At 39.9% G+C, this 14056-nt stretch overlaps 1 protein-coding gene and 1 non-coding gene across 2 annotated transcripts; one reads left to right on the top strand and one right to left on the bottom strand.

Annotated features, from left to right (window-relative positions):
- Window positions 1-7443: 7443 nt before the first annotated feature.
- On the bottom strand, window positions 7444-8376 carry OR6B1 (olfactory receptor family 6 subfamily B member 1). The gene has a single exon (NM_001389824.1). It carries the CDS (start codon window positions 8374-8376, stop codon window positions 7444-7446), a length of 933 nt encoding a protein of 310 aa, NP_001376753.1.
- A 5285-nt stretch (window positions 8377-13661) lies between these two features.
- On the top strand, window positions 13662-13734 carry TRNAV-AAC (transfer RNA valine (anticodon AAC)). Its single transcript has one exon. It is a non-coding gene; the product is annotated as a tRNA-Val (tRNA).
- Window positions 13735-14056: the final 322 nt, after the last annotated feature.

The raw sequence follows: 14056 nt of genomic DNA, 5'->3' as shown, positions 1-14056 counted from the left end.
TGCCACTAGATGGTACTGACACCAAATAAACACTACTTAAGAAAATTAACTTTTTATTAGGTGAGTTGTAAAAGTGAATAATCAGAATAGGTAGCTTGTTATGTATACCAGTTATAATTTGTGAAAAATAACAGAGAATCATACAATTCTTTCTCCTTTTTTTAAGCAGACATTTGCTAGTAAGTAATGAATATCCTCCAAAACACATTATTTACAGTGATGTTTATGAAATCAACACAAAATACATTGGTAAACAAATGCTTACTGAATTCCTACTCTGAACACAACAATATAATGGTTGGTTGAAGCTGCATAAAGGTAAGTCATTCATGGATGCTCTTATAAAGAAAATGAAACAGTTACAATTTTTAAAAATAAAATACAAACTAAAAATGAATTTAGTCAGAGGGTGCAGATATTACTTTCAGATCAGAAATCAGCATTGGTCTTCTTGGGGATTGGGACATTTAATTTTGAGGCTATGGGCTCAATTTATTGTGTCATTAAAAAAAAAAAAACATGTTAAAGCAGATAGTAGAGGGTATTGAATGTCAAACAAGACAATGAGGTAAAATTGAAGACTTTTCCACATAGAGGTGCATGATCAGAAATATGTTTAAAAGTTATATTTGCCTGACTGAAAGTGAGGGACATTAAAGGTATTTCATGCAAGAAAGCAGGAGTAGCAATAATCATGTTAGACAAAACAGACATTAAAACAAAGACTGTAACAAAAGACAAAGAAGAGTACCATATAATGATAAAGGGATCAATACAGCAGGATATTACATTTGTTAACCTAAATGCACCCAATACAAGACACCTAAATATAAAGCAAATATTAACAGATATAAAAGGAGAAACTGACAATAATACAACAATAATAGGAGATTTTAACACCTTACCAACCTGGACTGACAGATCATCCAGACAGAAAATCAAAGAGGACACAGTGGTCTTAAATTATACAATAGACCAGTTGGACTTAATAGACATGTATGTAATATTCCACTCAAAAGCAGCAGAATATACATTCTTTTCAAGTGCACATGGAACTTTTTTCTAAGCTAGATCACATGCTGGGCCATAAAACTCATCTCAACAAATTGAAGAGACTAAACAATAAAACTACAGTAACCAAAGAATCATAGTACTGGTACATAAATCAATGAAACAGAGAGCCACACAGTTATGGTCATTAATCTATGACAAACAAAGAAAGTGAAAGTTGCTCAGTTGTGTCCGACTCTTTGCGACCCCCATGGACTATACAGTACATGGGATTCTCTAGGCTAGAATACTGGAGTGGGTAGCCTTCCCCTTCTCCAGGGGATCTTCCCAACCCAGAGATTGAACCCAGGTCTCCCGCATTGCAGGAGGATTCTTTACCAGCTGAGCCACAAGGGAAGCCTGACAAGAATATACAATGGAGAAAAGACAATCTTCAATAAGTGGTACTGGGCAAACTAAAATGGAATGGGATTTGAAAATTTCCTCATAACATATACAAAAATAAACTCAAAATGGATTAAAGTTCTAAATGTAAAACCTGAAAGCATAAAACTCCTAGAAGAGAACATAGGCTGAATACTCTTTGACATAAATCGCAGCAATATTTTTTTTTTTTTAGATCTGCCTCCTAATCCAAAAGAAATAAAAGCAAAATTAACCAAATGATACCTCATTAAAAGTTTTTGCACAGCCATGGAGACCACTGACAAAATAAAAATAATCTACTGATGGGAGAAAATAATTGCAAATGATGTGACCAATAAGGGGTTAATATCCAAACTATAAAAACAGTCCAGATAACTCAATATTAAAAAAAACCAACAACCCAATTAAAAAATGGGCAGAAGCCTGAATAGACATTTTTCCAAAGAAGATATAAAGATGGCCAACAGGAACGTGAGAAGATAATCAATACTGCTAATCATCAGAGAAATGAAAATCAAAACAACGGATATCATCTCATATCTGTCAAATTGGCCATCACCAAATAGAAAATAAATTACAAGTTTTGGTGAGCCTGTTGAGAAAAGGGAACACTTGGTGTGTACTGCTGCTGCTGCTGCTGCTGCTGCTGCTGCTGCTAAGTCGCTTCAGTTGTGTCTGATTCCGTGCGACCCCAGAGACAGCAGCCCACCAGTCTGCCCAGTCCCTGGGATTCTCCAGGCAAGAACACTGGAGTGGGTTGCCATTTCCTTCTCCAATGCATAAAAGGGAAAAGTGAAAGTGAAGTCGCTCAGTCGTGTCCAACCCTCAGTGATCACATGGACTGCAGCCTTCCCAGCTCCTCCATCCATGGGATTTTCCAGGCAAGAGTATTGGAGAGGGGTGCCACTGCCTTCCCTGGTATACTGTGGGTAGGATTGTAAATTGGTGCAACTACTACGGAACACTGGTGGCTCAGGTGGCAAAGAATCCACCTGCAGTGCAGGAGACCCAGGTTTGATCCCTGGGTTAGGAAGATCCCCTGAAGAAGGAAATGGCAACTCCAGTATTCTTGCCTGGAGAACCTCATGAACAGAGGAGCCTGGTGGGCTACAGCCCATGGGGTCACAAAATGTTGGACCTGATTTGAGCAACTAACACACACTATGGAACACAGTATGGAGCTGCTTCAAAAAACTAAGAATAACCATATGACCTAAAGAAAATAAAAACTAATTTAAAAAGATACATGCACCCAAATGATCATACCGGCATTATTTACAATAGCCAAGATATAGAAGCAATGTAAATGTCCATCAATAGATGAATGGATAAAGATGCCGGGTATGCACACACACACACACACACACACACACACACACAATGCACTACTGCTTAGCCACAGAAAAGAATGAAATTCTGCCATTTGCAACAATGTGGATGGACCAAGAGACTATTGTGCTTAGTGAAGTAAGTCAGACAAAGACAAATAAATACACTGTGTTGTCATTTATACGTGGAATCTAAAAAATAAAACACTCTCCCTTAGTTTAGCTTACATTTGCTGTGTTAATCAGGCATCAACTCTATTCCAGCGGCTATTAGAATCTAGGAAAACAAAGATGAATGAGATGAGTTCCTGTTCCTTTGATATCAAAAAGAGAACACAGAACAGCTGATTGTGCATCAGACAGGAAGTGCAGGCACTTGTTGTTAAGATTCTTGAAAGAGATTAAGGAAACAGCCTGAACAAGACAGGCATGCCTAAAAGAGCATGCTGTGTTTTATAAACTATAAGACGTTTGAGAACAAAAGTGCTAGGTGGGAATATCTGGCCCTGATGATGGAGAAGTGGATGTTGATGGGCAAGAATGGGCAGGACATCAGACAGCTTCATGACCAAGCTAAGGATGTCGTCTTTGGAGACGGTGCAGAGAAACAATGAAGTGTTTTAAAGAGGAGAGCGACAGGAGCACAGTAGTGTTTTCATTTAGGGGGGAATTATTTTATCTAGGAAACAAGGAACACAGCATTTATTAAGTAGAAAAACAGAAGAATATATGAAGTAAATATGTGTAAATGGATAGCTAGTGGGAAGCTGCTGTATAACACAGTGAGTTCAGCTCTGCTCTGTGATGACCTAGATGGGTGGGATGGGAGGGGATATAGGTATACATACATCTGCTTCACTTTGTTGTACAGGAAAAACTAAAGCAATTGCACTCCAATTAAAAATAAATTTAAAAAAGAAAATATTAGGTAAGAAAAAAAATGGAGGAGGACTAGAGGGAAGTGGAAGAGACATAAATGCTTGAAATGCATCCACTCCTAGATAAACACTTCTAATTTTGTATCTGTATCTCTAGATATTTCTCTTTTCAGATTGTCATTGGCCACATGATCTCAGCCCACCACGGGGACATTTCCGTGCCTCAGTCTAATCATGAATCAAAAGGGAAATGCTCCAAATGTCAAATATGTTTCATGTAGAGTTATAATAGCTGCTTTAGTATGCTCTCAGTTCTGCGCCCTCCTGTTACCATGACAACCTGTTCAGCAAAAGGCAAGGTTGATGAAGTTGTTTTGATCCAGAAGCTTTGCCTCACTGTTTGAGGCTTCATATTTTTTAATATCAAATAAACCACAGATAGCATTTGTTTATACTCTGTTATAAATCAGAAATATTAACTTACCTAAATTTCATATTTTAAAATAGCATGTTTATCTATGTATACATTTATGGTGTCATAACCAGCCCAACTCCCAGAGGCTTCTGGGTCTCAAAAGAATCTGGCAATAAACAAAAGGGAAAAAGGAAAACCATATTACACCAAGGCAGAATAACAATTTTGCTGTTCTTTGTTATTCTGCCTTCGCATAATATCACAAGTACAAAATGTAAGAATCAGGTTAAAGAAATAGCTGCCTAGCTCTCTAAAACACTATTGGGTTATTAAACCTTCATTTGATTAATATTTGATCTATCTACTCTCATCCCTTCAGTCTGGAAATTATTAATGCTCCTTCTTTCATCTCTTTTCAAAAAAGTATACATATGCCATATATTCCTGTATTTAATGGGATCATGCTGTACATCATTTTTGTAATTACTTATTTGCAAACTGCTTTTTACTCAATAGTATAATGTGAGTTATACTATCAATAAAAAAATCCCATGCCACTTTTTTAGCTACAATATTTTCCATCACGAGGACGTTTTACTCTATCCAACTCTATTTTTTTTTGACATGCTGGGTTTTTTCATTTTTTTCTGTTATAAACAACATTGTAATGAACATCCCCCTGACTATTCCCATATGGATGCATTTCCTTAATCATGTCCAACTCTTTGTAACCTCATGGACTGTATAGTCTATGGAATTCTCCAAGCCAGAATACTGGAGTGGGTAGCTATTCCCTTCTCCAGGGGATCTTCCCAACCCAGGGGTCAAACCCAGGGCTCCTGCATTGCATGCAGATTCTTTACCAGCTGAGCCACCACTGAAGCCCAGTATAAATGTCTAAACTGGAATTATTATACTACAAGTTTTACTTTACTTCCAGTATTATTAGCCTTCTTCATGTAACATGCTACTCTGGTTCTCACTACAAGCTCCTGTACTCAGTACGTGTTTTGCCTATAAAGCTTTGCCTGACACAAAAATAAAAACAATCCTTTAAGTAAGAACACTTACTCTGTGCTGCGTACTGATTAAGTACTTATATTTACTTATCTTCAAACCAATGCAACAGAGTAGGCTCAGTTATGAGCCTCATTTTACAAATGTGAAAACAGACACAGAAAGACTAAACTTGCCCAAGTTTACACAGCAGGAACTAGTTTCAAAGTGGGAACCCAGAACCTGTGCTTTTCAGTCACTGCATTTTATTTAGCATGACTGTCTAACTTCTCATTATTCAGGCTTTGTGTAAAATATTACCTCCTCATAGGCATTCCTAGACCATTGTTGCTAAAGTATTCCATCATCAACAAGTCTACAAATAATAAATACTGGAGAAGGTGTGGAGAACACTCCTACACTGTTGTTGGGAATGTTAATTGGTGTAGTCATTCTGGAGAACAGTATGCAGATTCCTTTAAAAGCTAAAAATAAAGCTACCGTATGATTATTTTTAAATGAATGTGGTTATGTTAAACTTCATTTTAATGTGCATTTCCTCACTTTATGTTTTTTGTAAGGGTTTATTACTTGGTGCTTATTTTATATTTTAGACTATAGAAATGATGTTAGACAAAAAGCAAATTCAAGCGATTTTTTATTCCAGTTAAAAATAGGTGATAAAGCGGAGGAGACGATTAGTATCATCAACAATGCATTTGGCCCAGAACTTCTAACAAATGTACAGTTCAAGAAATTTTGCAAAGGAAATGAGAGCCTTGAATGTGAAGAGCATAGTGGCCGGCCACCAGAAGTTGACAATGACTGACTGAGAGTATCATAGAAGCTGATCCTCTTACAACTATGTGAGAAGTTGCCGAAGAATTCAACGCCTACCGTTCTATGGCAATTCAGCACTTAAAACAAATTGGAAAGGTGAAAAGGCTCGATAAGTGGCTACCTCATGAGTTGATTGAAAATCAAAAAACAAAAAATCATTGTTTTAAAGTGTTATCTTTTTTCTATAAGCAAATAAGGTAATTATATGAATCAATATGGGGCGTCACAGGTGGCGCAGTGGTAAAGAATCTGCCTGTCAATGCAGGAGACATGTGTTAATCCTAGAATCACGGAGATCCCCTGGAGTAGGAAATGGCAACCTACTCCAGTATTCTTGCCTGGAAAATTCCATGGACAAAGGAGCCTGGCAGGCTACAGTCCTTGGGGTCGTAAAGAGTTGGACATGACTGAGCACACAGTACTCACACAATAGAACATTTAAATTCGTACTGACATCAGCATGTTACATTGAATACAGTTTAAAGTATAGCTCCCTTTGCCTTTGTCAGAACTATGAACCAAGAGTGGGCATATCCGTATGCACTTCTGCAGGTGTGTGGGCTCACTTTATCAACAAGGTAAAGCTTACATGGGTAGGGTGTCAGATAAGGAAGGAGGAGAGGAGAGAGTCACTGTGGTATAGGATGAAAATCTGTTAATTCCCAAGACTGGGCTGGCTACTTGTATATGAGGTAAGAGACTGAGGCCAGAGGAAGTAAAAGAAAGCTGAAGAGGACTGAGAGAAGACTGAGACCAGAAGGAAAGAGGACTATGAGCGCAAGCTTCCTACAGCAAGTAATAAATGTGATGATACTCATTTACTTCTCAGCGATCATGTGTTCATCCACTGGAGGATACAAATAAATATGCTGTGACTGCTAGGAAGGAAATATGAAGTTCAACACAAAACAACTGAATAAGTTATATAAGAAAACCAAATGTAAACTATAAAAGGTACAGTTCACTTATAGGTGACACCTTGCAGATAACAGAAAGCACTCCAGCTATTTTGAAGCAGAACGGTATTTTAATGCAGGGAAATGGGTGTTTACAACAAGTGTTGAAAGAGGCTAGAGACTGTTCCTCTAGTCTTTGCCACCGAGATTGACTCCTGGCATCAAAGCCACAATGGGATTATTAAAGGAGCAGCTACCTCTGTCTCAGTCAGGAAGCAGAGAAGTCAGGAAGCCATCACCAAATCTGATTCCCTGGAGAGTATAGTACTTGCTAGATCCTAAAACAGCTAATTCATATGCTGCCATCTCTCTCTCCCACTCAACTCAGGAATTTACTCACAATCTTAGAAACCCCATTTTGGATCACAGTCAAAGAGAACACACTGGTCAAAGGGCATGCCCTTAAAACACAGCCCACAGGCGCAGATGTAGATCTCAGGACACAACCAAGAGCCGGTGGTTAATGTGGATCTGGTGAGGTCACATTAACATGAGTAATATGTTAATATCCAGCTGCAGCATTAAAGGAGAAAGGATGGGGGTTGAAGAGCAGGCTCCAAATCAAATTACTTCATCTAATCACTTGTAACAGACTAGTCAGATCTGGCCTGGCAATAAGCCAGCTTCTTCACTGCCTCTTTGACCTCTCGGTTCCTTAGACAATAAATGAAAGGGTTGAGGGCAGGGGTGACAATGGCATAGAAGATGGAAATAACTTTGTTCATGTTGAAGGCGTGAATGGCTCGGGGCCGGGCATACATGAAAATTGTAGCTGAGTAGAAGATGGTGACCACCACGAGGTGGGAGGCACAAGTAGAAAACGCCTTCTGCTTGCCCGTGGGCATGCGTAGAACGGTGGCCAGGATGCATCCGTAAGACAGAATAGTGACAGTGAGCGGGAGGAGGAAGATGACCAGTGCCAGGACAAAGTCCACCAGCTCAGCTGTGGACATGTCTGTGCAGGAGAGGTTAAGTACTGGAGAGATGTCGCAGAAGAAATGGTTGATGACATTAGGGCCGCAGAAGCTGAGGCGAGAGATGAAGTATGTCTTAGCCAAGGAGATGCCAAAGCCAATGGTCCAGGAACCGAGAGCCAGGCGGAAGCAGAGCCCATGGCTCATTATGGTGGGGTAGTGTAGTGGGCGGCAGATGGCCACGTAACGGTCGTAGGCCATGGTGGCCAGGAGCACGCATTCCGTGCACATGAGTGCAATGAAGAAGTAAAGTTGTATCATGCAGTGAGCGAAGGAGATGCTTTTGCTCACGGACCAAAAACTAAACAGCAACTTGGGTACAGTCACAGAGATGTACCAGGTCTCCAAGAAGGACAAGTTGGCCAGGAAGAAGTACATGGGCTTGTGCAGTGGCCGGTTCTGCTGCACCAACAGGATGATGGTCACATTTTCAGCCACTGTCAGAATATAGGCCATGAGGAATATGAGGAACACTGCTGCACGCATGCCCCAGCTCCCAGGGAACCCCACCAGGATGAACCTGGTGACCCGTGTCTGGTTTTCCACTTCCATATTGGAAACACAGGGCTTAACTCTCCTGGGAGAAAAAATTACTGGTCAGATTCCACGGTCCATTTGGAACCTTCCATCTTTTGCCTTCTTTGACTAGTAACAACAGTAACATCATTTTTAATAGTGCATTATAGGTTAGATCATACACTGGGTACATTATGTACACAATGTAATTTGATTCTCACATAGTCTTTTTATACATCTTAGTAATGAAGAAATTGAGTTTTAGAGAAGTATTAGTAACCTACCACATTCCCACTGGTAGCAGGGCAGGAATCACATTCAAGTCTAAGTCTAAACACCATGCTGTATCTATTACCCTACACTGCCTTTCACAACCACATCCAAATTAAACAGTATCAAACAACCATGTTCCACATTACCATTGCTAACTGTGAAGGATACACCTGGCCTTCCTGGCCTACCACCCACCCAGAGCGCTGGAAGTTCTGCCTTTACAATGCTTTTCCCCCTGTACTATCCATGGAGACAGAGTGAAACCTGTCATTGTCTGCGAGGTACATGAGACGGTGAGGTGGGGAGAGTCAGGCTTTCCAGTATTAAAAACCTGGACCTCAGTCGTAAATTGCTATATGAACCTTAAAATCTTATCATCTCCAAAACCCAATTTCCTCTTCTGCAAGTGCAAATATTAATATTCATTTAGCTTATGTCAATGTGGATCAAAACCCAAATGAAATAATGTAAGTAAAATTGTATATAAAGTAAAATTTATAAACATATAAATGACAGTAAGTGTGAAAGGGCTCCTCTCCCATCTCAGGGCCTTAAAAGATAAGAATGGGCTCACAGGAGCGAGGAGAGTGACTGCTGTGGACCAGGCAGAGTAGGAAGTGGACATGAGCTTCTTCTTGTGGACACTGAAGTCCTTGGGGTGGAGGTAAAAGTCTCTTGGAGGAGATTTTCTTTAATCAGCAAATAATAAGAAACACATAATAAAATTTGAGACCTTTTCTATGAAGGTTAAAAAACAGAAATGATACACGTGTGATTGGGGAATGCCTCTCTGACCTCTGAGGAGGTGATATTTGCACAGAGGAGGATGCCGGAGGCCCAGCCTTCTGAAGAGTGAGGTGGGAGAGAGCTGCACTGAGATGAGGCCATGCCTGCTGTGATGGAGGGAGAAGAAATGAGGACTAGGGGGGAAAAGCAAGCAGGGCCAGCACGTGTAAGACCCCACAGCTCATAACAGGGGATCTGAATAGTGGTCTAAATACCATGAGAAGCAAGTGAAAGGCTTAAAGCTGAATAGGAGCAGAGTATGACTCACGCTTGGAAAGATCGCTCTGACATTGCAAAAGACTGTGGGAGTGGGAGTTGTGCAAGAGTGGGAGTTGTGAGATTGCTGGTGGCTACTCAAAGGTGACGGTGACCTTGAAAACCTTGTTTCATGGAAGTGAGGGGACTCCAAATGTATGTTAAAAGCATCTTTAATGGTAATTGATGGATTAAATATGGGAGGAAAGAGAAGAGAGAAATCAAGGAGGAATTCAGGTATATGGCTCACTATATGGAAGTGATGCCATTTACTGTAATGGGAAAAACTTTGGTGTTTACAGACACATTCCTCATAGTTGAAGAGATGGCAATGGGCAAGAATCTGTTAGGGTTTTGTTCTGATGAGTTTTAACATGAAGCCTGAACAATATTCCAGAATATTGTTCAGAATATTGAACAGAATATTGTTCAATATTGTCCAGAATATTCTCTAATAATCATTTATCAGTTATTACTAGGGGCTGGGAAATTTGCTAAGTACTTTTCAAATATGCCGTTAAATACACAAAACAAATAAATGAGGCACCGTTACTCTAATTTCACAGAGGACACTTTAGTTTAGACTGATTAAGTAACATTTCCAAGTTTGAGAGTGATGAAACCAGAATTAAAGTGAAGACACCATCTGTCTGACTACAAAAGCACAGCCTCAACCACAATGCTGTCTCACATATAGATAAGGAATACCAGATTTTTCACTCAACACAACTTTTTAAATATTTAAAATGTCTGATAATTTTAGGAAATATTCTACAATTGTACTGAAATTTCATTATTGGCACAGGCTATTAAAGATGAGCCCAAATTTTTACAAATGTGACAGACTGCATGTTCAATTACACATATGAAACAGAAATGAATATATAGAAATGCTTGGTAAATGTATCAGAGGAGAGAAAATCATTACAATAAAGATAAGTTTGACAATAAAAATGTTAGAGATATTTTAGACAGATGAAACAGAGTGAACAAAGGCAAAGAGATATGAAATAGCCTGACATTTTCAGGGAGGCATCTCATTAAGACCTATTTCCTCTGTGAGTGGGAAAATTATAAGTTAATAAATGAATAGAAACATAAAGAGAAAAGGGGGATGGGAGAGAGAGAGCAACGGCCTAGGGAAAGAGAAGAAGAGATAAAATAGTGTTAAGGACCAGATTGTAGATTCCTTCATATGAAATGCTGCTGCTATGTCACGTCAGTCGTGTCCAACTCTGTGCGACCCCATAGACGGCAGCCCACCAGGCTCAGCCGTCCCTGGGATTCTCCAGGCAAGAACACTGGAGTGGGTTGCCATTTCCTTCTCCAGTGCATGAAAGTGAAAAGTGAAAGTCAATTCGCTCAGTCGTATCCGACTCTTAGCGACCCCATGGACTGCAGCCTACCAGGCTCCTCTGTCCATGGGATTCTCCAGGCAAGAGTACTGGAGTGGGGTGCCATCGCCTTCTCCTCATATGAAATATTAAGGTATTTAAGAGTTATTCTATATTATAGACAATATGCAATCATTGAATGTTTTCAGCAGCTGATAACATCCTCACATTGCACCCTGGTTTTTGTTATGGGGGGCATGGATTTGGTTGGGTCAGGGTTGCCAAATCAGAGATTAAAGCACTAGTTGGAATACAACTTCATAGCCAACAAAGACACACACAAAGAAAAGAAAAATCACCCCAGTTATAGCATTTATTAAAGAAAAGAAGACAAACATACGCAGACATACTTGTTCACAAGTTATATGAGTAAATTTACACTCCTAGAGGAGGCTCAACAACCACAACAGATTTCCTTATTTCTCACCCACTAAACGAAGGGTGCGAGCACTAACCATTGCACATGAATAGGAGGACTTGACCACATGCGTTTTCAATGTATGATTTTACCATAAACTTTGTGGACCTTTACACTCATGGTGGTTTTTACTCCACTACGGTGTACTCAAATTTGTTACCCCCTCATTTGAGACTTTTACTAATGATCCAGAATCAAGCATTTTAGCTTCTTCTCTCCATTCTTGTGCCTGTTGAGTGTACACTTCTGCTTAACTCTGTATGGATTCTGTACAAGAGTAGGATCCAAGTAATCCAGATATGATAGAAACATAACCTCCTTCCCTGTCAAGACAGCAGCAGTTTTTGTAGCCACCATCACAAAGAAATTGCCAGAAAGATGCAGCAGCAAAATTGCTGTCAGAAGGCATAATAAGAAACTGCAGGCTGGGATCAGAGCCTGGGGTTTTCATTTCTGACCCAATATCAAGAGATACCCCTCAAACGTAGTAGGAGGAATGTGCTCTCTGCATATCTGGCTGTACTTAGAGTTCAAAAGACGAGATTATGACTGTGACTGATTGCTGGAGATTGAGAGTGGATAGAAGAAAGACGTGTGACAACAGAATTAAATGTTTGGTATTTAAACGTCACTGTGCCATATGAACCTGAAACAGAGCTGAAATTTCATTATAGGCACAAGCTATTAGAGATGAGTCCACATTTTAAGAAATGTGACATAGATACATATTCTATCATACATGTAAAACAGAAATGAACATACAGAAATGCTTGGTAAATGTATCAGAGAGGAGATAATCATTAGACTGAGTCCTAAAAAATAAAATGATATTCTGAGAAGGGACTCTTACCTTGGCTCAGCAGCCTCTAAATGGCTGGGATATGAAAAGAAATTCTTCACTGATTCTAAAATAGGAAGAAGTAGAAAAGAAAGATTCAGGTATTGGGTAGATGTGAAAAGCACACTGTCTAAACATACAAAGGGTGAATGGCCACAGGTTACCCAGCTGCTTCCAAACTGATAGTCAGGACTAGAGGAGAGGTGAGCCCTGGACACTGGGAACACATTTGGGCCTGATGTGGCTCCAGGATGGCTCTCCCAGTATCCTGGGGCCAGAGCACCCATTGCCTTCCTGCAGGAAGCTGCAGTGGTCTTAGGCGCACCACACTGTGAAGATCTTTGGATTCTGAGAGCTTTATACGGTTTTAAGACTTGCCCTACATCTCTGCAAACACCCAGGAGAAAAGCACTTTGACAAGGCAGTTCACGTCTCTTGTGGGAGCCATGAGAAATTTCTATTTGCCTATTGTGGTAATCTAACTTATTTTATACAGTATTAGTTCCAGAGGGGAAAGAAATCCATGCTTTGAAAAGAACCACCTGTGAATTTAGTCTTTGCTGAAGCACAAAGAGAAAAAAAAAATTACTACTTTTAAATCTATCTGTAGATTTTCAGGATGGCCTGTGGCTCAGATGGTAAAGAAAGTGCCTGCAATGCAGGAGACCCGGGTTTGATCCCTGGGTCAGGAAGATGGCAACACACTCAGTATGCCTGCCTGGAGAGTTCCATGGAAGAGCCTGGTGGGCTACAGTCCATGGGGTCGCAAAGAGTTGGCCACAACTGAGGGACTAACACTCATTTTTCATAGATTTTTCAATTATTATTCAATCTTCAGTTACTTAAAACAGGACAATCATATCAGTACTCCATGGGAGATACTAATATCTAAAGTAAACATACTGCTACATTTCAGTAAAATTTTAAATAAAGGTTTTTGTTTAAATGCTTCTGCTGTAATTGTGTGCTAAATAAATTTATCATAATGGGATCATTACTTCGTCAGCTGCCTTTGAGAACCACTTGACCAGTATTTCATGTTCTAGGACAAAATTTTAGTTTACTAAAATCACTTCTCTGAAATCTGAAGAACTCTTAAATAACCCTCACAGAAGCAAAAGCTGTCTAATTCATTGGGGTTTCATGAAATGAAAACTGGAGATATTAGTAGTTATAAGCAATTCAGCCCTCCAATGTGTCTATGATAATTAAACAGGCTTTAACACAGTTTATAGGGCTGAAGTATGAATAGAGATCAAACAGTGATAACACCCATATACTGGACTACTGCTTAGCAATAAAAAAAAAAAAAAAAAGAACTGTCCTTTACCATTAAAAATCTAGACATAACATGCAGGTTTCCGTGGTGTAGTGGTTATCACGTTCGCCTAACACGCGAAAGGTCCCTGGTTCGAAACCAGGCGGAAACAACACTGGTAGGCATCCTTATTTTGGGCCTTCCCTGAGACTCAGACAGTATAGAGTATGCCTGCAGTGTGGGAGGCACTGGTTCAATCCCTGGGTTGGGAAGATCCCCTGGAGAAGGAAATGGAACACAACAGATACAAGATGACAGCTGAAGGGCCTCAGGACCTGAGGGAAAACAGGACAGAGAGTGAGTTCCCTGGGTTTCCTTAACGCTTCCCACATACCCTGGACAGAGATCTGCAAAATTATCCAACCTGCAACTGCCAGCCAATACATATATATCTCCAAGAAAAGACTGTATAGCTGAATTCTAGAATAAGATAG

Source organism: Bos taurus, chromosome 4 (assembly GCF_002263795.3).
Source record: "Bos taurus isolate L1 Dominette 01449 registration number 42190680 breed Hereford chromosome 4, ARS-UCD2.0, whole genome shotgun sequence".
Taxonomy (NCBI): domain Eukaryota; kingdom Metazoa; phylum Chordata; class Mammalia; order Artiodactyla; family Bovidae; genus Bos; species Bos taurus.
Note: the sequence above shows the minus strand (reverse complement) of the source record. Positions and strands in the feature narration are given on the sequence as shown.